The 22,371-nt window shown below is 38.9% G+C and overlaps 1 protein-coding gene across 5 annotated transcripts in view; it reads right to left on the bottom strand.

Moving 5' to 3' along the window:
- DCAF6 (DDB1 and CUL4 associated factor 6) overlaps nucleotides 1-22,164 on the bottom strand; it is a 91,760-nt gene extending 69,596 nt beyond the window's left edge. For 3 of the 5 annotated variants that reach the window (XM_062003151.1, XM_062003153.1, XM_062003154.1), the window contains exons 1-2: nucleotides 21,859-22,163; nucleotides 4,509-4,570 (exon numbers count right to left, since the gene is read on the bottom strand). In XM_062003151.1, coding sequence (XP_061859135.1) covers nucleotides 4,509-4,570; nucleotides 21,859-21,952 — 156 coding nt within the window. In that variant the 5' untranslated portion in view covers nucleotides 21,953-22,163. Of the gene's footprint in view, nucleotides 1-4,508; nucleotides 4,571-21,858 lie in introns of all 5 variants that reach the window. The other 2 variants (XM_062003152.1, XM_062003157.1) reach the window with 2 other exon arrangements.
- Nucleotides 22,165-22,371: the final 207 nt, after the last annotated feature.

Here is a 22,371-nt window from a genome sequence, read left to right as displayed (position 1 = left end):
TGCAAAATCAGAATTAGCTGTCTCGGATCATATGGACAACAACTTGACATACTAATTGATGAGCTTTAAATGAACTTTTGCCACTCAAAAAGGAGAAAAACAAAAGATCTATTTTTGTGTTACAACAGACATGCCTACGGCACAGTTAGCTCAGTGCTCAGCAGCAATCAAATAATGTTAGGAATCATTAAAAAATGCACAGAAAAGCAAACATCATGTCAGTGTATACACCCATGCATGGAAAGTCTGTCTCTTCCACACCGTGTAGTTTTGCTTCATACCCTACACCCATATACACAAAACAGTAGGGCTTGGAAGGGACCTCTAGAGATCATCTAGTCCAACCCCCCTGCTAAAGCAGGTTAACCCAGATCAGGTCACACAGGAACACGTCCAGGTGGGCTTTGAAGACCTCCAGAGAAGGAGACTCCACACCCTCCCTGGGCAGCTTGTGCCAGGGCTCCTTCACCCTCACAAGAAAGAAGTTTTTCCTCATGTTCAAGTGGAACTTCCTGTGTTTCTGCACATTTGAAAGAGAAATTATGAAAAAGAGTAACTAGAGTGATCATAGGTATGTGATACTTTTTATTGAAAGAAGAATTAAATTTGTACTGTTCTGGGGAGGGGATATGACAGAAGCTTATGAAATCATGAATGGCCTAAACACTAAAAGTGGAAGAACATACACATTCATCAGTGAAAAATGATCACAAAGATGCAAAGTTTACCTCCATCTGTCCATTAAAGTGTGACATGTTCTCTAGAATATCCTTCAAGTACTGTCTGCTTGCCCCATCTCAACTTTCCTAAAAAAAATAGTACTGGCCACTCTCAGAGTCAAGTTATCAGACCTATCAGAGCATTGGTATGACCTTGCAGGGCCAGTCTTATGATTTTATAACCCTGGCTGTCAATCACAAAGAACCATGCACTCAACTAGCCCCCAGATCCATTTATCATTGAAGTAAACTGTCCTGACAACCAATGTAGTTTAAAAATGCTGTCAAACATACGACATTACTACAGATAGAGCAAATGCAAAGCCTAAGAACATTCATTTTCATCTACATTTCCTTTCAGGTAGAAAAATAGTAACAGTGTCCTAAAGAAACCAAAATGCTAACACAAAAATGCAGCAATAGAAACAAGAAAAAAAACAATGAAAAACCAAGGAAGCTGCCAAAAACTCAAACATGATGCGAGAAAGAAGAGCTAGCACAAAAATTAAACAAATTGTGTGTGTCCAAAAACAAAATCTGAAGGACAGGAAAACAGAAAAAACATCGAAAATGCAGAAGGGAGACATAATTATCTAAATTACAGTGTCACAAGACTACAGAAGATGTCTATCATTCTCATTTTAAATTCCAGTTTCACTGCACTGATTGCCTCAGGGTTGAGCAATTTCTGTACACCCTACCCAGGCCAAAGTTGGTTCAGAAAAAAATCCTGAAGAGAGATGTCATAATCAAATACGTGTTAAAGGTCTACAACTGAATAGACTTCTTATTTTGTATCAGATCACCTTCTGAACATTATGGTCAAAAAATAATGTAAAAAAATAACAGTCTCTCAGTGGAGTAAACTTGGGTTTTTTTCCAGAGAACACCAATTTACTGGAAAATGATCAGAAAATACACTACATTTCCTAATGTTCAATACAACCAATTGACCATCGGTGAATAACCCCAACAAATATGCACATGGATCACTAAAAATAGATGCTTAATAAGAGAAGATTAAAAAAACCCCGTCACGTCTCATTCAATGGCAGCAAATCTGTTATTAAAACACACTGTAAAATGTGAGGCAGCTAGAAAATTGGTTTGTATTTCAAAATGATGTAGAAAACCTATGTATCTACTACCTATATCAAACAAATGCCAATCACTAACAACATAAGAAAACTCAAAGGGTGTTTAATTAGCTTTTTGCTATTAAGTAGTCTACATTATCAACTGTATCTAATTGTATTTGCCACTCAACTAGCTTTGAAAAGAAGCAGCAGGCACTTTTATTAGTCATAGTAAAAAATAAATCTACTATCTCTGTGTTTTCCTCAAAGACAATGCAAGAGGCAGTGCAGCTAACTCTTAAAAAACTGGGAAAGCAAACTCTTCACTTCTATGCAACATAACTGTAGAAATAACCCTTTTGTGAACAAGACAGATTAACTGAACACAGGAAATAGTATAAAGAAAACAAAAATTACTCTAGATATCCAGAATATCAGAAAGCTCTCCTAAGCATGGAAAGGGTTAAAGAAGGCACTATTTTTAATCTATGGAGGAAAACATAAAAAATGCATGTTCTGACAATACGCAACCAAATTTCCTACATTAATTTAAGTATAGCTCCGAGGACTACATCTAACAATGATCTGCTCACAAGCATCATCCTGAAGGAGATGTATGCCACAAGAGATGCTCGTTTGTTACTGAACTGGATATCTACACATGGAAATGGGAAATTATTCCTCCATGTAGTCCTCCTCCCTTTTTAAAAATGCGGCTTTTGCTCATGTCAAAGACTCCATCTGTCTATGCATTCTGCAGTTTTACCTTCCTCAGGTTTCACAGGACCACAACTGGAAAAAAAATAAGCAATATTTTTACTCTAATTCAATATGGTCTAGGGTTGCTTTTTTCCTCTGCTTTCCTCACACTTCATCACTGCTGGTCCAAATTGATCTCTTTCAGTATTTTTCCTTTGAATTTAGACACTTCATACAGAAAGTATCTCATCTAACCTTATACATTTTCTCAGCATCTTGAGCTCCCCTTGCAGTTAACACAGAAAATGGCAACTTCTGGCATACAAATGACCTCACTGAACTAGACAACGAGAATCTCATTGAAAGAGGCAAATCATGCCCTGGAAGGATGATAAGGTTACAAACAGACATCAGTGATTCAGTGGACTAATTCAATTACTTCATAAACTATTGCTAGAAACGGTGTTCTTCACATGAAGTGAAAAACTGCACTATTTCAAAGACAATGGTACCTAAATTTCAAGATGAAAATTCATAGCTGAAAACAAAAAGGGTTATAGCAATATTGCCACTACAAGGGCATGTATACTCTAAGTAATTCATGGAACTATTAACTTCTTCAAAAACATTGTACATGCAGTCAAGTTTCCCACAGTATCTCTCTTTTGTATAATATAGTTCAAATGGTAGGTAGGAAATTGGACTTAACTCTTACTCTGAATTAGAAAAAAAAAAAATCTTGCCTTAAGTTGTCTACCATGTCCAATTACACAGCATGCTTTACACAGAAAATACAAGTCATAACTCAGTCCACAGAAGAACATATATATTCTTGACAAAAAAAACCCAAAACGACACACACACACAAAATAACAAAAAAAACCAAAACTACCTCCAACCCTCCAACTCTCCTTTAAAAAGTCGCCAATCACTCCAAAAGAAAATAATCTAGAAACACCCTTAGTAAGACAACTATGGCATTAATTCCTCACATTTGACTTGCATACTGATTCAGCAATAGAGAGGGGCTGGACTAATATGGCTAACAACCATTGAGTACAATTTCTTACTACTTGCTTAAAAAAAAAATAGCCTGTAAAATAAAAGTAAATGAAATGACAATGCCTTTCCCAGCCTTTCTAGTCTCAAAAACACGTGTAAATCAAAATTGTACTTCTTAAGCCAGAAGGCTAGATTTTATTAATGTGTTTTCACATTTGTTAACAATTATAACAATCCTTAATTTAAGGATACAAGTGTAAATAACTCAAAATAAAAAAATCTTTACATTTTAACAGCTTTTAAAATGTGTTAAAGTATAAAATTTACATTAACATTTTAACTTTTTATAGCATATCTAGTATCCTTCCACTTTTCAGATACCTTACACAACAAAGATAATGCTTTAACAATCACGCGGCAATCTTTTTGTCCTGTAATTAGTTTAAGTAAAGTTTGTGCTTTAAAAGAATATGACTTACAATATTTGGATCACTTTCAAAAAATTGAGTACTTAAATATGCACTACTTCAAGTTATGTTATTGCCTTTCAGGGGAGGCTTATTTCTGTTTTGTCTCTAGCACTTGAACCTAGCACTTGATCACTTGCTCTTTAGACTTGGAGAATAAATCACTCAAAACACTCATATGGCTTAAAGCCAACAAATCATATCAACATAACACAAATCTACTAAAGATTCCATTTACAGGTTTAAGGTAAGTTCTAAATGAAAAGATAAGCATGTGTTTTCCTGGCATAGGAGATTAATTCATTCAGCGGTAGGGCATGGTATTAAGGTACAGAAATGGGATTTTGTTTTGCTTCAAAGGAAAAGTGTCAGATGTTTAAGAAGAAATAAATACCTAGAGAATTCAGATGTAGGTCTCAACCCATAGAGTTTTAAGATCAGCTTTAATACATGATATTTGCATTTTTAAGTTAAGGAACTATTACTGTGGTAACAAAATGACAATTTAGCATCTTTTACAAATGAAAAGGCAAGAAGTAACTTACACATCCATCATGCACATTCAAGGTTGCTTCAAGTTTTAATCTTTGGATAAATTCTCTTCTCCCTGTGAAGAAAAGTACTTAATTACATACTCTTTTAAAACAATAACACTGAATTAATGGCCACTGACAGGTAAAAACCTAAATGATCAGGAATCAGAAGAGAAATGTAAACGTTCAAACAGTTCATATGGTTCTCATTTTACAAATGCCAAGACAAGCATCACACTTGCTAGCTCTACCATCATCCATGATCACAGTACAGAAACAGCAAAAATGAACAGTTCACAGGCTGATGATTTCTCTTAAAACTAATAGCTATAAACCAGAAAACAGTTGAAGTTATTTGGTTAGCAGTTAATACAGCACAGCTTAAGAAGTATGATTCTTTGCATATGAATATAAAGAAGAATGTGTTTAGGACTCAAGTAGAAACTAAAAACATGGTCTTAATATCAGCAAAGAGCTGGAAGTTGATCTTACAAGTATTACCTACAACTCTGCATCTCCTCTTAAACTAGAGAAATACTAGTTTTGGTATTAACATTGCATTTTAAAAATTAACGCTCAAGTCCAATACCATTCCATTTGATATATGCTTAAGGGATAATATACAAAGGAGATTTTCGGAAAAGTGACATGACAGGAAGAGATGAAGGAGAAAAAAATTAAATCTATGTTCAAAGTATATTGAATTAGACAAAGGCTTATGTATGTCCAAGAACTTTATATCCTTATTCCCCGCGTACAAGCTGACTTACCACTGCACTTAACTCTACTGTACTATACACAAGAAGAGAGAAAAATAAAGTACATTGAAAATAATGTGGTCCCTTCCTGAATTACATGTGTTTAAACAAACATTTTGAGCGCCACTGTTTTACGAAAACAGGTTACAATGAACCTAATAATCCCTAGAAAACACTTTCAGAAAGAGACAAATACTGGTAAACCTTTTCACTTAAATACTAAAAGCACTTAAAACTCAATGACCACTACCTTTTTTCCCTGTGTTTGTACAACTTGAAACTCAAGTCTCCAGGTAAGAGCATTAGACTGTAGGCCTACGTTAGTCTGCACTGTTTAAAAAATGAAACCTACCAAATTCACTCAAAAATTAGTCTTTCCACCTTCCTTTGAGGAAACTGCACAGCCAGGGAAGAAAGAATTGCAACAGAACCCTCACCACATCATAAAGTCCTACATTTCTGAACTTCCTTTGTTTCAGTCTCAAGGTAGAATCATTTCAGAGTCCAGAGTGGCCTGTTAGTGTTGCACAAATTTGGAAAAGTAATTTCTCTTCTCTCCACCTGTTTCCTCTTAAGGTCTTTTATTTGCCCCATATACTCCCCAGTACTGAAAAAAACAACACCTGATACCCACTCCTGGTCCCTCACAATCACAAATTGCCACAGCACAACCTGAGATGTGCCTGAGAAGCAGGCACTGAACATCCCTGAAAGACCAGGAAATCCTTCAAGTGGTACCAACTCCCACAGGTATACCTGCACCTCATTCAATGTTCATACAGCTTTCTCTCCACAAAAAGGTATATTTTGGTACCTAGTTTTTGCTGGAACTAGAAGCCAATTCCAAAATTCAAAATCACACTTAACACAGCTCAAATACCATATTAAATTAAGATCATACTTTGGCAAAATATTTTTTCTTTTTTTAAGATACTGACTAGGTGAAACAGTTATAAAGTGCTTTCTTTTAAATCACACCTAAGCTAGCTTTAAAAAGATAAAAAACATACTCTCCTATGCCTCACTTTATATACATTGAGATTGTGATGTATCAGAAGTGCTACAATTTCCATTTAACAGGAATAGCAACCATTAGAGGGAGATTAAATAACAAACTTAATCTTAGGCACCAGGCACTACGACCAAGAACATTATATATTCTTAAATTAGGAATACATATATCTACTTCACTATTCTTTCTTCACCACTGTTACTTATCCATTTTTTAACCCTAGCAGACATGACTTTGAACTTCTGTCCTTACAGGTTGTTTTATTGTATTTTTCAGTAAAATCCTTTTATTTTTTCAAATCACTTAACAATACAGGCATTTTCAAAGAAGATTACTATTTTCACTTAATTTGATTTCTGCAACACTTGCTTATTAGTAAATGTGAATAGTGAGGTGGGAAACACCACCTGTTGAATGCTTATGTATCACTTTGTGTAACAGAAACCTAACAAATTGCCTGCTGCTTAATGGAAAATACAGCACAATAATGCATGACCTCCACAGACCAACACAAAAATCTAGGGTTTGACAGTCCCATTACATTTTCACTTGCAAAACAGAAAAATTTAATAGTTATGAATGATTCTTGGGCACTGCATATAACACATCTGGAAGTGAGGTGATTGCAGATGCTTGCTGAAAAGTCTCTGTACAGAAACACTGAAGGAGATTACTTTAACTCATTTTTAAAAACAAGCAGAGCAACAGATTTTCCTCCTTCCCATATGGTCTAGTTTTAATCCAAATCACTTAAATCAACAAGCAAGAAACAGTAACTGTGTTCTAATCACATCTTCTATTGCATTTTTTTTCCTTAAAGAAGTCTGTTGACAAAATTAGATATGATCTGACTTGTTAGATTAGGATTTTTTGGTCTTAGTAAGAACACAGTAGCTATACAAGTTTCAGTAAATGTTTAATGTGGGATACAGACATATCAAACATAACACTTAAACTCAAACTTAAAATGCCCCGTTTACAACAGTTTTAAAAAATTGTTAGGATTGCACACACTAGCATAAGTAATTTTTATATGTATGTGATTAGTTATTTATCATGTGATCATTATTTATCTAAACATTTATTTAAAGGAGGAATTAAATACAAGCAACCCCCCCTCCCCCCCATTTTACTGTGAGGGTGAGGGACCAGTGGAACAGGCTGCCCAAAGGGGTTGTGGAGTCTCCTTCCTTGGAGGTCTCCAAAACCCGCCTGGATATGTTCCTGTGCGACCTGATCTAGGTGTACCTGCTTCTGCAGGGGGTTGGATTAGATGATCTCTAAAGGTTCCTTCCAACCCCTACCATTCTATGATTCTATGATACAACACTTAATCAGTTTCCTTATTCCCTAAAGTAAAAAAGAGTCAAGGGAAAAAAAAAACAGTTAAAATGCTTTGCCTCCAAAACCTTTGCTATTTGATTAAGCACTAAACACAGTAAGACAACTGAATAGATGGTTTCTAGTTTATCTTGTCATTCTAAACCAGAACCACCAGATCCTGATTTTTTTTTAATAAAAACCAGAACTACTCGAGCAAACTGAATAAAATATCATCTCTGCATTTGCTGCTGCTAAAAGCTGAGTGAAGTCATTTCACACACGAAGCAATGACTTCCACAAATTAATTGCTTGATAAAAAACCCTCAGCAGTAAATACTAGAGCTTTCCAATATTTAAGTCATTCTAATATTTGTCACTTTCCCATTTTTACCACATTTTTACCACATTAAAAAATTGAATACTGTTACTGTTACAATACTGTTTATGTGGTTTATTAGTGGGCTATATTCCCTTTTATACTCTTCATCTGCATCACAACTGTTATTGCTAGACTTCCTAACAGTCGAATTCTTCACATCAACAATTCTGCCCTCCCAGGTGACACGACTCTTCACAGTCCTTAATTCTCATTCATCTAATCCAATGGCTACCTGTTCCTTCCACCTTCCAACAAAGGCAGGCCTCCTAGTTCCCCCTTCAGTGAAGACAGTGGAGAAGACCCAGGCTTTTGACAAAACCTCACACATTTTTTCTTATAAAATCAACACTGAGACCTCTCTCCAAGTTTCCACCCCCACCACACCCCCGCCAATACTGTGTACAGGTTCTATAAGACCCAGAAACTGTTTCTTTTTCCACTGAACTATGTGCCACCAGAAATAAAATAATTTAATTCAGTCAGGATGCTTCAATATATTATTTCTCATATTCAAATAAGGTCTGTTTAAGACAGAGATCAAATGATCACCAAGCTGACACCAAGATCATGTCACTGGACAGCAGAATATACATGAGGTTTGCTTTGGAACTGCTAACTCAAAACCACTAAGTTGAAAGCATCACCAAGAATAAAACAAAGAAAAACAGAAAAGCACTGTTAAATTTCAAACAATGATGACCTCCCTATGAAGTGCTTACGTAGCTGAAATTTGGAAAGCTATCAAGCTAATGCTTCATGCACCCATTTTCACTAGATGCTATGCACTAACCAAAGCCTCTCTACATACGGTGCCACTCTCAACACAATCATCAATAAGACTGGTTTTTTCCATTAGTTCGTCTTCAAACATTATGTGCTACTGAAGCCTCAAAGAGCCATACTACCCTCAGCACACTGATCAATACTTTTTTTAGTTTATATTAAGCTAGAGACTTGAGGACCACTTCCAAGGCCACATTTTAGATGTGGAAAAAGCACCACCTCGAGTCATTATTAATATGAATCTAAATATGGAAAAGCAGGCAAAAGAGAAACTGGAGTTGCTTCCTTTAAATTATTTCTTCAAAATATTCCACTGCACACAATGTCAAATCAAATGATGTCTTGCCACTCCCCTCTGGAGAAGTACCTAACTTTGGTGTTTGGGCATGCATACGTAGCTCTGATCTTACAATGTCCCTTGCAGTCCCTGCTCTCAGCAATTGTGATGCCATTTAGGTCACAATCCTCAAGTTTAGGAATTGCTGATCAGGTGCTTTCTATATGGTGATTTTGGTAGAGGTACACATACCTTTCTTTTTGTAAGGGACTTGTCAACACTACTTCAGAACTGACGATGGTGGTGAAGTTTAACACTTCAAGCATGCGAAATCTTCATAGATTTAAAACTGTACTCCCAAATTTCCTACTGAAGAAGTACAGATCATTTCATGATGAAGGTGTAGCTTTAAAGTACAATTGTGCTCGACAGAACTGTAACTAAACTTTGATCCAAAGCAGCACCACCATGCTATGAGACATTCAAACACAACTCTTATTCACAAAACCAGTAATAGATCCTGTTTGTCAAATGAACACCCATTTATGTCAAGCTGACACTTTCCAAGGCCAAGTCCCTCAGCACTACCTTGCTGTGACATTTGGAATGCCCTAGTTTAAAACTGAAATGGAGCCAGTGCCTGTTCCCACTGCAGAACACATGTTATCTCGACTCTAAGCGTATTTAGAAACTACTCTTGATTTTCAAGGGTAGCGTTTAAGTATTTTTGACACCACTCAATGAAAAGACAGCAAGTCCAGTTAATTTATATACAAGTGTCGTGGTTTAGGCCCATCAGGGAACAAAGGCCACGATTAGCCTCGAGTACCGAAGAGGCTGAGGATTGCTCGAGGGCAGGGAGGGCTTAATTGCCGCTTAAGGTTCAGGACAAAACAGACCAGGCTACTCGGTTTTGGGGAAGAAAACAGAAAATAATTTAATGCAAAATCAACCAAAACATAACCAAAATGAAACAACCCAGAGTAATACATCAATGGAGAGTCCAACCAGCCTTTTTAAGAACACCTTCTTGCCACCCCTCCCCTCTTCCCGGGTTCAGAGCCCTGATCCCGGTGTTTTTACCTTGCCCCCCCCTGAACGGTTCGGGGGGGCAGGCAGTGGGGGGTTCAGTCAGTCGGTTTCCGAGAGCTTCTGCCGTTTGTCCCTCCTCAGGACGGGTGAACTCCACACCAGTCCTCCCTGCAAGTCCGTGGGGTAACTCACAAGCATGGCAGACTTGCACGGGCTGCTCCGATGCCCACTTATTCCAAAGGCTGCAGCTCCTCTCTGCCTCTCGTGTGGGGCTGCTCTGCGGCGCGCAGGCTCTCCAACACGGCCTGGGCCATGGCCATCTCCCCACACAGTCCCCCGCCCGTCCGGGCTCACCCACACGGAGCTGTTGGTGGCTCTCAGTCCTGCCACGAATCTCCATAGGTTTCAGGGGCACAGCTTGTATTCTCGCCACGGCTTGCAGAGGGGTCTCCGGTCTACTGCTTCTCGTTCCTTCCTCCCTCTCTGGCTGAAGGGTCCGCGTGGCGGCCTCCATCTTGTATCACTCTCCACCTCCCGACTCGCATTTCAAATTCCCGTCCCCTAAATAGTGATCGCAGAGGCGCCAGATTGGCCCAGCCGGGCCGGAGGTGGGTCTGAACCTAGGAGCCGGGGGAGGGTCTTCACTGCAACCCGCTCCCCCTGTTACCAAGCCAAAAGCTGCTCCTGGCTAAACCAGGACAACAAGTTATTTTGCTGAATTGACTGCGTCAAACTCTGCACAGTGATCCAGCACAACTTTCAATCTATGTGTCAATACATTGTTTTTCCAGCAACCAGAATTCTCCACATACCACAAAGTAAACAGCACCATACACAATATGCACTGCATTAACTTTCATCAAGGTATGCTTAAAATTCTTGAAGACTAATTAATACATTTAAAAACATTTATTAGCTACATAGACTGACAGTGGCTCCATTTTATAGACACTGAAACTGTGACACAGGAAACCAAAACAACTTATTAAAGAAGTGAGTGAATAAGTCCTACTGCTAGAATCAAATCCATTGGTGTGACCTCCAGTCCTTTGACCAAGACCCTGTACCATATTTTCTTATAGTTTTGTACTACTGTATAAATGCCAAAAAATAACTCATGCTATTGTCAATGTTTAAAATATTATCTTTCAAGTTACCATTAACCACTTCATTATGGATTAAGTTCAAAATAGATAACCCAATTATTTTTTCTGCTATTAACTCTACATCATTAAGACTGAAGGTCTGAATGCTATACAAAAAAACCCAAAATACTCTTATTTCTATTAAGAGACTAACTTGCTATTTTAATATGCAAGGGCTTTGCTACTAAGCATCCAGCCTCAAACAACTTCATCAAGCTTGCACTCACATCCTAAGATACACTTCAGAATAAGCTTCATCTACTAAGAAACACAAAACTTTCACGTCAACACCAAGACAGAAACTACAGAAGACAAGAACTACACTCTGAATTACCAACCAACAAGCCTGTAATATACCTTGGTATGTATATTGATATAAAATTTGATCTCAGAAAGCAATTTACTGCAGTACATATTTCTAAGTTCAGTCCTGTTAAATATTTTAGAGTAAATAATAAACATTTTGGAAGAGACTTGTGTTTAGCTTTGCTTCTATCAAATCTGCAAGATTAAATTACTATAAGTAACCACACAGATAAGATTTGTTTGCATTAGTAGCAATATCGGTAATTCTCTTTCAAACATATTTCAGATTCTAAAGGTATCTACCCAATACAAGCCTCTATTCAGCTCCATCACTGGTAAGGCTAAAGCATTTGAGCCTTAAACCAATGTATTTAATTTCTGGTTTATATTTACCATGTATTATTCTTGACAGATGCTTAATATCTAAAATTCAATTGTATTAAGGTAAAAAAGTGTGGCATAAAGTACCATTACTTCTCTTGGAGAAGGTATTTTATCTATCTATTCTACACTAGCTTTTGAGTGAGTGTACTAATGACTAGTACTAAGTGGATTTCATTCACAAGTACACCATATTCTGACAGCTATCCTTTCCCCACTTACGCTGCCCATAGTAAAGTCTTATGTGTTGTTCTTGGCACAGATTGCAGCTGAGCAGAAAATAGAATGTGCATGTTTTTGTGACAGGAGGAAAAATGCCACAGTTTTGAAATTCATTCAAACCTTTAAAGTAGTCCAGTGATCATTTACAAATTACTCACTGAGATAAAAGGCATTTGAAAATTCTATGACATGAGCGTTTAATTTCTACAGAGCAGAGGACAAAAATGCATGTGATAAAACAAAGAGAAGCTGTATCTATGTAAAAGATAATCAAAGGCAAAAAGATAACACGTACCATCTTAGTGTTCTCAACACAAAACTATCTGAAACCGTTTAAGTGTGATTAACTGAATGTATCGTTAACCAAATGCAAAGCATTTTTTTTCTCCACCAGTACCAAGATGTCTCCCTAATAAACAACCTGAAAATCTAAAACAGATACCAACGCAAAACTGAACACTCATCAGATCAAGAAAAATACACTTGAGCTCCTTTTACTTCTCATAGTATGGAGGGAGGCTTCCATTAACTGAAGGCAAAAAGAAATGTTATGCAGACTGTTACAAGCTGCAGTAAATAGCAGTACTGTAGGTTTGAATATGTCTTTGGAAATGCTCTTCTCTGAATTTAAGAAGTCTTCAACTGAAACAGTATGTGCAACAGTAATGTATGTAAAATATTTTCTTGTAAAAATGATATTAACATAGCAGCATAGATAATCCTTATAAAACTTTGGGTAAATATATCACATCAGGTACTCTGCTTTATTTTCTCAAGTACTGCTTATTCATATAACACCCAAAGACAACTAGGAGCTCCACTTTTCAGCAAGAACAATGTCTATGAAGCTGAACCAAGGTCATGACTCTACTCCAGCACAAAGCTGAAGGCTGCTAGCAGCAGAACCGCAATCTAGATCATCTCCAAGCACTCATAAAACGAACACTGGAACACAGAAAATCATGAGCAGAAGAAAAGAAAAAGTTACTGGAATCTGCTCCAGAGTAACACATTCCTAGCAGGCACTTTCTCTTAGCCTTCAGATATGTATGCCCCATACTGCTGTAAGTCATTCCTTCAAGTGTCCATCGAGGCTCCTGCTGCTTCTAATCAGCCAACAGGACTAATCACATGAACATTCCCTAGCCCATTTCAGACAAAGCTTCTGGGGTAAATAAAATCCTACTATTTAAAGTTGTTTAAGCTAATTCACTACATCTTTATAAACAGATTAGGAAGTGATTACGTAGAATCTTACCAGCATATCTAGAGAGACGCGTCTTCTAGCAAAAAAGCAGTGCCTGCTTTTTCCACAAAGATGCCTTGGTGAAACTGAGGCTTTAGACAACTCTGCACATGCCTTTTAATCCTTGGTAGTCTGGTAATTATTCACCATCAGTTTCGGGGAAGATGTGAAATAGATATATGCACTATAACAGATATAGGCACCTAACTCAGTGAGATAATAAGTGTGAACACTTGGAAATTGCCCAGGATTAGACTTTAAAGACAGATGACAATAAAAGTTGAGCTAAAGTAGAAATCTGAACCTTGGTAGTAGATGACTATTGAGTAAAACTCTGGCACAAGTTGAATTATCATTGAAAAAAAGAAAAAAGATTACTTCTAAAGTTTCATTGCTTGACGTATTAAACTGTCTGTATTCATCCTAGGTGACAAAAACTCCTTTTTGTTTAACTCAAGAGACCCCTTTTTCACTGAAGAGAGTTTTAAGGATGTTAAAGTGTTTCTAAACTAAATTAAAAAGGAACCACATTATTCCTCATTTCCAAGAGAAGGTAAGTAAAGGGAATGCACTACAATACTAGGAGCCAAGTAAGCTAAATGAAGAAGTGGTTTTGTATAATAGCTATCTATATTGATGACGTTTCAGTAGTTCAATAGAGGTTGAACAAACATCACTAATGGTTCAGATGCGTTCAGTTCACAGGGACGGGAAGGATGGATCTTCAACTTCCTCAAAAGATCTGCTAAGTAGAAAGCAGCAGTATCAAAGATGAATCTAATTTCCCTGAGGAAAGTCTGCAATTCCTTGAAGAACAAAACAAGGAAAATAGGGGAATATTAAAATTCATTGATGTGACTCAGATTCCGTCTCATGACATTCACATTCAATATTTAATGATTCGACACATACTAAAGCATTTGGGACACATCTGAATCAGCAACTCAGTAAGCCTCAAAGTCATGAAAATGCTGAGATTTCCACTTAATCAGTCAAAAATCCAGCTTTGTTTAAAGGCTGGCATACTTTATATCTGAACTGATCTTTTTCCTTACTGCTGGGACAGGACTAGTGTCAAGTGTCAACAAGTTCTTGATACATGATCAGTTAAATTCCACTAGACTATTTTGAGGACATTCAAGGATAGATCAAGAATCACAAACAAAGTCACAAGAACTCATAATATTGCAGTGCAACTACTTAAAAGTTACTAAAGACAGATATGTGTAATGGTCTACCTTAATGCAGTTAATGGAAGCAATCCAACTGGAAGAAGGCTATAGGAAAAAAAATAACTATATAAAAAAGAAAAGATCTGAGTGATCTCTCACATCACCGCCTCATCCTAAAATACAACTCTCTAGTACATGCAGTACATTACTTGTTTTGCAGCAAGAGACAGCTTTCATGTATCCAAAGCTCATCACAACAATATCAAGGTGCAACTTCACCATGGAGCTGTCTGAAACAGCATCAAAATACAAGCAGTTATTTACAAAAGCAAATACATTCTTTGTACAAGGATTGTCTTTAAAAGCATACAATGTGAATTCAATGAGGTATTGCAATTAAAAATTAAAAGATACTTCAAGTGCACACAAATCCTTCTAGTCCCCAGCTGTTTGCATGAGAAGATCAAAACTCCAAAGGATAAAAAGCAAATACATTTGCATCCTGAGTATAATTCAAGTAATGTAACTATATATGGAAAGCTTTGGGACTACAACATGCTTACATATACTTGTACTTCTTGGCACAAGATTAATGTTCAGTGCACAGACGTTACACATAAGGCCAATATCTTAAAACCAAAACGTACATCTGCATACTTCAGCCCACATCAAGCAAAGCTGACAAAGCTGAAGACAATTTAGAAGGCCTCTTGAGTTTCTGAAGGACAGAAAAATCAATAATCTGAAACAGTTGTACAAATTTTTGACCATTTTCTTCTAGCTGCCCTTAGGTTGGATGTATTTGTATGCAGTGCCAGAAATCCCCCTTCCATTGCTGCTGTTATATCAAGATGTTAAAGAAGTTGGTAATTTGGAAAATTAGAACATCAAAATTCAGTAAGCAGTCTCACTCACAACATCTGATCTAGACGGTGCTGTACAAAAAAAAAAACCAACAATAAAACCCCCCCAACCCAAGCTTCAGCAAAGTAGATCCACAAAAAAACATAGTAATGTGATCTGCAACATCTACATTTTTTCAAAAATTGATGACAGTACACAAAAAGCAGAAGATGAAGTCCTGTGGATCCTCAACTTCCTAAAACCTAACATTGAAAACTATTCTCACTTCAGGACAGAGTGACAGAAGGCACTGAGTAATCCCAGATCCTGCATATCCTCTCTTTTAACAAAAAACAAACACAAACTTAAAGTGATTGTCAGCATACAACCACTGAGTAGGAGCAAGATGGAACAACACTGAGGAGACAGAAGCAGTAACACAAATCGTGACAATTAAACTGTAAAACACACAGAGAAGATGTAACCGAGAAAAGGTCAATGGTATTGCTAACTACAAGCAAAGATTTACCCAGCTAGTAAGTGAAACAAACTGTCAAATTTACATAGTGTAGCACTACATGGCTGTATCACTTGCAAGTCCAACTGGCTCCTGCACCTCCAACTTCCATAGGTCAGTTAGTCTATGAGTGAAACAATCCCAAAGATAACATACGGCTGATTAGACTGAAATTAAAACTAAGTATTCAGCACTCAGGCACCAGAAGTATTCAACCAACATTAATCCTGCCTCTCAGCTCATATCTCTTTTTGATTTTCTGGTACGTACCAAATCATAACCCGACAGCTTTTCTTTATTTGTTGCTTTACCCAAATGATTCTGCTATACTAGGGTGGGTTTTTTCCTTTAATGACAGTGTACTACTTTCTATAAATTATTTGATTAAAACACTTAAAATAAATGTCTTTATTATCTCAGATTATTTACTTAGAACTAGAAAATAGTAAAAAGATATAAATTTATGTGCTCAGGTGACCCTAAACACTTTTTTAAAAAGCTGTTTATACATACACATTGCCTTTCTAGTCCTTGGTAGCATTTAAATGAGACAGTATCAAGGAATTAATTTTCGACATAGTCTCTTCATTAAACTCCCCCTAATTCAATTTGTTATCAACAGGTTTCAACGACATATTGCTCTTTCAATTACACACCTGTAATTTTTAAAAAATACTATAGTCACTAAGTCTTGCTTTTTTTAACAACTGAAAAAAAAAACCCAAAACATAGACAGTTTACAGTAATATAAAAAGAGTACAGTGATCAGGTTTTTTTATAGTTAAAAAGTAGCATTATTTTTCTGCAATGTTCTTAAACATCTTTAATTTTTCTACACTATCACTGAAAATTCAATGACTACATCGAATTTCTTGCTCCATACATATTAGATAGAAAAAAACCCAAACATCTTTCACTGCTCAAAGATGTATTTTCCTCTAATTCATTCATTATACTGCAAACTTAAACTCTGACTATATCTATTAGCTGGTAAACATCACTAATGAAAAAATCTGGGGAGTTCAACTCTATCTTACTAAAATCTTCAGTTAGCTTATTTCCTAGCACACACCAACTACTTTATGAAACTAACATTACAGAACAGATTTCCTGGGTAACCAGCAAAGTGTAGTGCAAGATGCTGCACGTCAGGAAGCTACACCGTTTACACGAAAACAGCAGTCAATCATTTGTGTCCTCGTAATCAAACAATCTTGTAAAGTTATAATGGTGCTTTTTCAAGCAGCAGCTAATTTGCTTAGACCTGCAGGTGAAAAACATCACAAAACATCTCTACCAATTCTGGGCTTTAGCTGTGATGGTTCAGTATTTTAAATTCATGCCAGAAAAGAAAATTTATGCCACAGGTTTAGGACATGAGATGGAACAGTGCACTTGAAAATAACTAAACATCACAAGTATTACGCAAAGAATTAAAGAAGAAAGGCTGATGAAATACTCTAAGTCCGCAAAAGCACCAACTATTAGGCTGATGATTTTGGAGCTGTCTGACCCTTCTTACTCTGCATTATTTTCGAAGACTAAGATAACCACATGTATCTTAGAAATGTAACTGAAATATTAGAAATATAACTGAAGCAAAAATTGGGGAAAAATAACACATCTTTTATAGCTGTTGTCTCTAACATTCAAATTGCCATCTCTGTTGGGTTTTGTTTATTTGTTTGCCCAAGGAAAAGCAACAGATAGAATGAAAGATTTCAGGATTTTTAGCAATTAATTTTACTCTTGTACTCTGGAAAATGTGTTTTAGAAAAAAAATCAAAGGTTCAACATTAATGTCCAACTCTATCTAAATTTAATGAGACACTACTAGTTTTATAAAATAATAAGGCAATGAATGTAATACCATCAATATCAAAACTAATCAAGTTGTTCATGCAATTAACAGCTAGTCTTGCCTATCCTGTTTTTTAGCTCTACCAACGGACAGGGCAATTAACTTACTTCACAACTGTAATTAGCTTCAGTTTTACTATGGTTCATCTCAGTAAAGAGGAGCCACTGATACCTGAATAGTTTAGTAAGTTCTTCCATTTCCTACATACATTATAATATATTTAGAGTTCTCTTCTTAGCAACAGCTGTGGAAACTTCACAAGAGTTGGTTTTCTTACAGTTACAGCTATAAATTTCAGTCCCTTCCTAAATCTTAAATGACAGGGTAGTACGTATAGTATTAGAAAGGTCTCACCCTCACAAAAATTGCGCTAAGATATGAAACAGAGGGTGAAGGAGGAGCTCTTGAGACAGCATCACAACACTATCTCTAAACTTCAAAATTTCATATCACAAGGAAATAAGATGTTCTAAAACAGCATGTGAACAAGGATACAATAAATTAGGGAGAACTGACTTATTTTGATACTCACTTCCACCGCCACAACTTCTGACAGTCACGGAGCTAAAAAATGTAATCATGCCTTCTCTGCAAACTATTTTAGACTACTAGATTTTCTCTGGATAACCTGATATGCCAGTTAATGCAAAAATAAAAATAAAAGTATTCAGCCTTCCTCCTGGCTGAACAGAAACATCCTCAGCAGCATAACCCTTCACAGAAGTGCAAATAAACCCATCACATTAAATACTTCAGAGCAATTACAGACTCCTTTCTTTCAAGAAACTCATGCTGCCATTTCTCTAGTCAAACTATTATATGCTGTGTACTTCATCAACAGTGAGGCCTTTACTGCAATGGCATTGAACATTTTACCTGCTATCAGAACTGATACATTCATTAGTCACTGAAATATCACCTCAAATATACAAAATTGCAACAAAGACTTGGGGATCTTTAGGAAAGTATCATGACTGAATAATTACATATGTGAGTTTCCAAACAGAACTTTAATTGGATGCTACAGTTTGCTACCACTGTTTTTCTATGTAAAAGCACTGTGATGTTTTTAACAACTGAAAGTAATCTGAAACTCAGTTTCCATCCATGATCCAGCAGCAGGATTCTTCCCACTGGCATTAGGCTAAGATAATGCCCAAAGTGAATCAAAGCAGAGTGCATTACTCATGATGTCCCTAAGGCTTGGCTTTCTCTGGAGTCATCAGATACAAGCACTGTTTGAAATTGAGACCAATCAATCCACAAATGCTGAAAAAAATAACAGATACATTGACAAGACCCACATTTTCCCCTCTATCATCACAGAGAGAATTCCTACCAAATGACAACATCTGAAAGACATGCTCCAGGTATGTATATATTGTCCCATCTCCATGAGACTTTCCTCTGAAACTGTCCAGAGCTGCATAGCCTTCAGAGCAAATATTTAGAGTTCTTGCAAAAGACAGAGTTTTGCAAAGGCATACATTCCAGGAGGGATCTGCATGGGAAGGTACAGTACGATGCACTGATCCTTTCTGGAGCAGCTGTTTTTGAAAGCTGAAAGAGGCTATAAATAGAGTGCCACTTGATTACCAGTTCACATGCAACTAAAACACAGAGTAGATAGGAAACAGTAGTTGGTTCTCAGATATCTTCCTTCAATACATAGACACCATCAATATTCCCCATATCTTACACTGTAGCATAACACCACTGTCTGAATGGACAGTTCACTATGCAAGTATCATTCACATACATCTTCCTTCCAACACACTGTGAACTGCATTGTTTGTTATGACTTGCCATGAAGTTTTTCCTTTGATTTACTGGCTGAAAAACGGCAAGAAACATTGAAGAGTCATGTAACCAATTTTATTTTGTACTGGTATCCATAATTGTTTTGACAAATTTACTTAGAAAAAAACAACCAAACAAACACAAATCTCAAACAAACAAAAAAAATATCACACTCCTTGCAGCTGCTTACAGCCTTTTGTTAAAGGCAGAAGTCCATACAGACTGGGCAACTCTTACCACCATCAATACAGACCCCACAATGAATTTAACGGGAAGCGTGTCCTAGGTCCTGTTATCTCAAAGATATAAGAAGTTACTGAACATGTTCAGGTTAAATGAAAAAACAGTAAATAGTAAATATGAGACTTTAACCTAATTGCCAGAGAGATTTTTTTTTTTTTTAATGAAGTTATGCACTTTTTTTTTGGAGCAGGATCTGTAAAAAGAGCTCTTAATAACTTTGGGAAGATGACTTGTGTTAATCAAATCTTCAACTACCACAGACACAATAATGTAAAAGAAAACAAACAAAAAAGTCTTACAGTGCTTCTTCCAAGTCTATACACTACAGCCTTATTTTTTAAATTGAGCTTTTTTTGGTCCAACTGTAGCAGGCAAAAAAGTAATTTTTTTTTTTTAAATTTCCTTGAGTATCCAGTCAGAAGAATATCTGTGTTTGGTCATTAGAAGTTAGGATAATCCTCAACTAGAACTTGATCAAACAAAGCTGTCAAGACATAACGACAGTCAAAAGCATTTAAAGCCTTTTTTTCCAATCCTTTTTAATTTTAGGACCTCAAACATTTTTTTCCAAAGGACTTCTATGCACATACTCACATGCAACCACTCTCTATAAGGTGGAAACCTACCAGCAATGACCTTAATTTTTTCAATCGCCTTTTGTGGATTACTGAGTGCTGAGGGACCAGAGACAGAAAACTACTGACTTAGACTCAGTAATGTGATATGCCACCTTAAATTCCACTGGGAAACCAAACGAAAACCAATACCAATCCCGGCCAGAAATGCCGAGGAGGTACAAGAAGCTACGCTTTTTTACAACCCTGTAAATAAGTTCCGTCTCAAGTACTCAACGTTTCGATTCAAACGCCAGAATCATTTTGTCACACAAGGCACGAAAGAATGTGTTTGCGACGAACAAACCACCCTCCCTGGAGAGTCACCCACCCCTCCCCCCCAAACCAGAGTGTCATTATGATATATACGACAGACTGCCATGTGAATAAATATTTGGGAAAAAAAAAAAAGATTTTGGGGGGGAAGGGGAAGATATAGAATGTATACAGCCCGCGCCATTACAAAGAGTATCAGGACACTAAAGAAATCCCCCTGAAGCCTGGTAAACTGAAACTAACGTTATTTTTAACTCGTGGCTCTTGGAAAGTGAAAATAACGAGCTCAGCCCTGGAAACGGAGGGAAGCACGAAGCTGAAGACGGAGCTCGCCGTCTTCACCCCCTGCGCCGACGGCAGCAGAGCGGCTGCGAACAAAAAGACACGCCGGCACCCACCGGCTCTGCCCGGCGCTCGGCCTCCCAATTCCGGGAAACGCCGCAAAGCCCGGAGGACAATCGTGCCATTTATCCCAGCATTTACGTGTTTTGTTCACAAGTCTTTAAAGGCTCAGGGCCGGTAAATCCCGAAGCCCGCTCAGCCCGGGGCATAACCCGTGGCTCCCGATCTATTTTAAGCAGCCTCGATCTGACGCCGCCCAACTTCCCCCGCTGTATCTCCCTCATGCAACAGTTCCTTCAGGGAGAGGGGACGGACGTGCGAGGGCCCCCGGGCAGCCCAGGGAGGAAGCCGAGGGCCCCGCGTACCCCCGAGGCTGTACAGGGCTGCAAGCCGAAAAGGGGAGGCTAAGGGCCGCCCCACGCGGGTTATGGGACACTTCTGAGCCGTCAGCCGCCGCCGCTGCGGGACAGCCCGTCCCAGAAAGGAAGCGGAACGGGACGTCAGCGCCGGGACGGGGGAGCATGGGGCTCAGCCCAGGGTCGACGGGCAGCCCCCCTGCATCATTCGCGGACCCTCTTCGCGCCGCGCCCACCGCCCCCCCCAGCTCGCGCGCCTCGGGGGGTTGGGGGGAATCCGCTGTCACTTGCCCCCACCCCACGCGTGGGGAGGAGACATCCGGCCGCTGGGGGGGGACAGCGGCGACTGGAAGGGGGGCCCGGCCCCCTCCTCACCTGGGGAGGTGGGGAAGGAGGGGGGAAGGTAAGGACGACGACTCAGAACAGCTCCACGGCCCCCTCCCCGCCCGCCCCCAAGGCGGCCCCCGCCCTTACCCAGGTAGTGTCTCCGCAGCAGGCCGGGCTCCTCCAGCCCCAGGCTCCGCTTCCGCACGTCCCACAGCAAGTGGGGGCAGTGCCCACGGGACATGGCCCCACGCGGAAGGGGCGCGGGAGAAAGGAGGGGTGTGGGGCGCTGCGCTGGCACGGGCCACCCCGCGCGATCACCATGGAAACCAGGCGGCCCGCGCGCGCGGCGCTCGCTCACTCTGCCTCTCTCCCTCACGCCCGCCTCGCGCCGAGGCACCGACGAGGAGCGAGCGGCGGCGGGGCCGGCGGCGGCTCTGAGCCCCGCCCCCGGGCATGGGGCCGCGCCCCCTCCCCGCCCCTGCCCCCGCCTCCGCCGCGAGGGAGGGGGCGCGGCTCTCCGGGACTACAGGAGTCTCGCGCGAGCTGGGCAGGTCGCCCCGGGGGATCCCACCCCATCCCGCCCGGAACGGGAGGACGTGACGGATAACGTCACGGCGCTCGGCTTCGCCGGCCAAACCGGCTCTCGAGACGCTCGATGAA

Source organism: Colius striatus, chromosome 1, assembly GCF_028858725.1.
Source record: "Colius striatus isolate bColStr4 chromosome 1, bColStr4.1.hap1, whole genome shotgun sequence".
Taxonomy (NCBI): domain Eukaryota; kingdom Metazoa; phylum Chordata; class Aves; order Coliiformes; family Coliidae; genus Colius; species Colius striatus.
The sequence above is the reverse complement of the archived record's forward strand: the minus strand, read 5'-3'. Positions and strand labels throughout refer to the sequence as shown.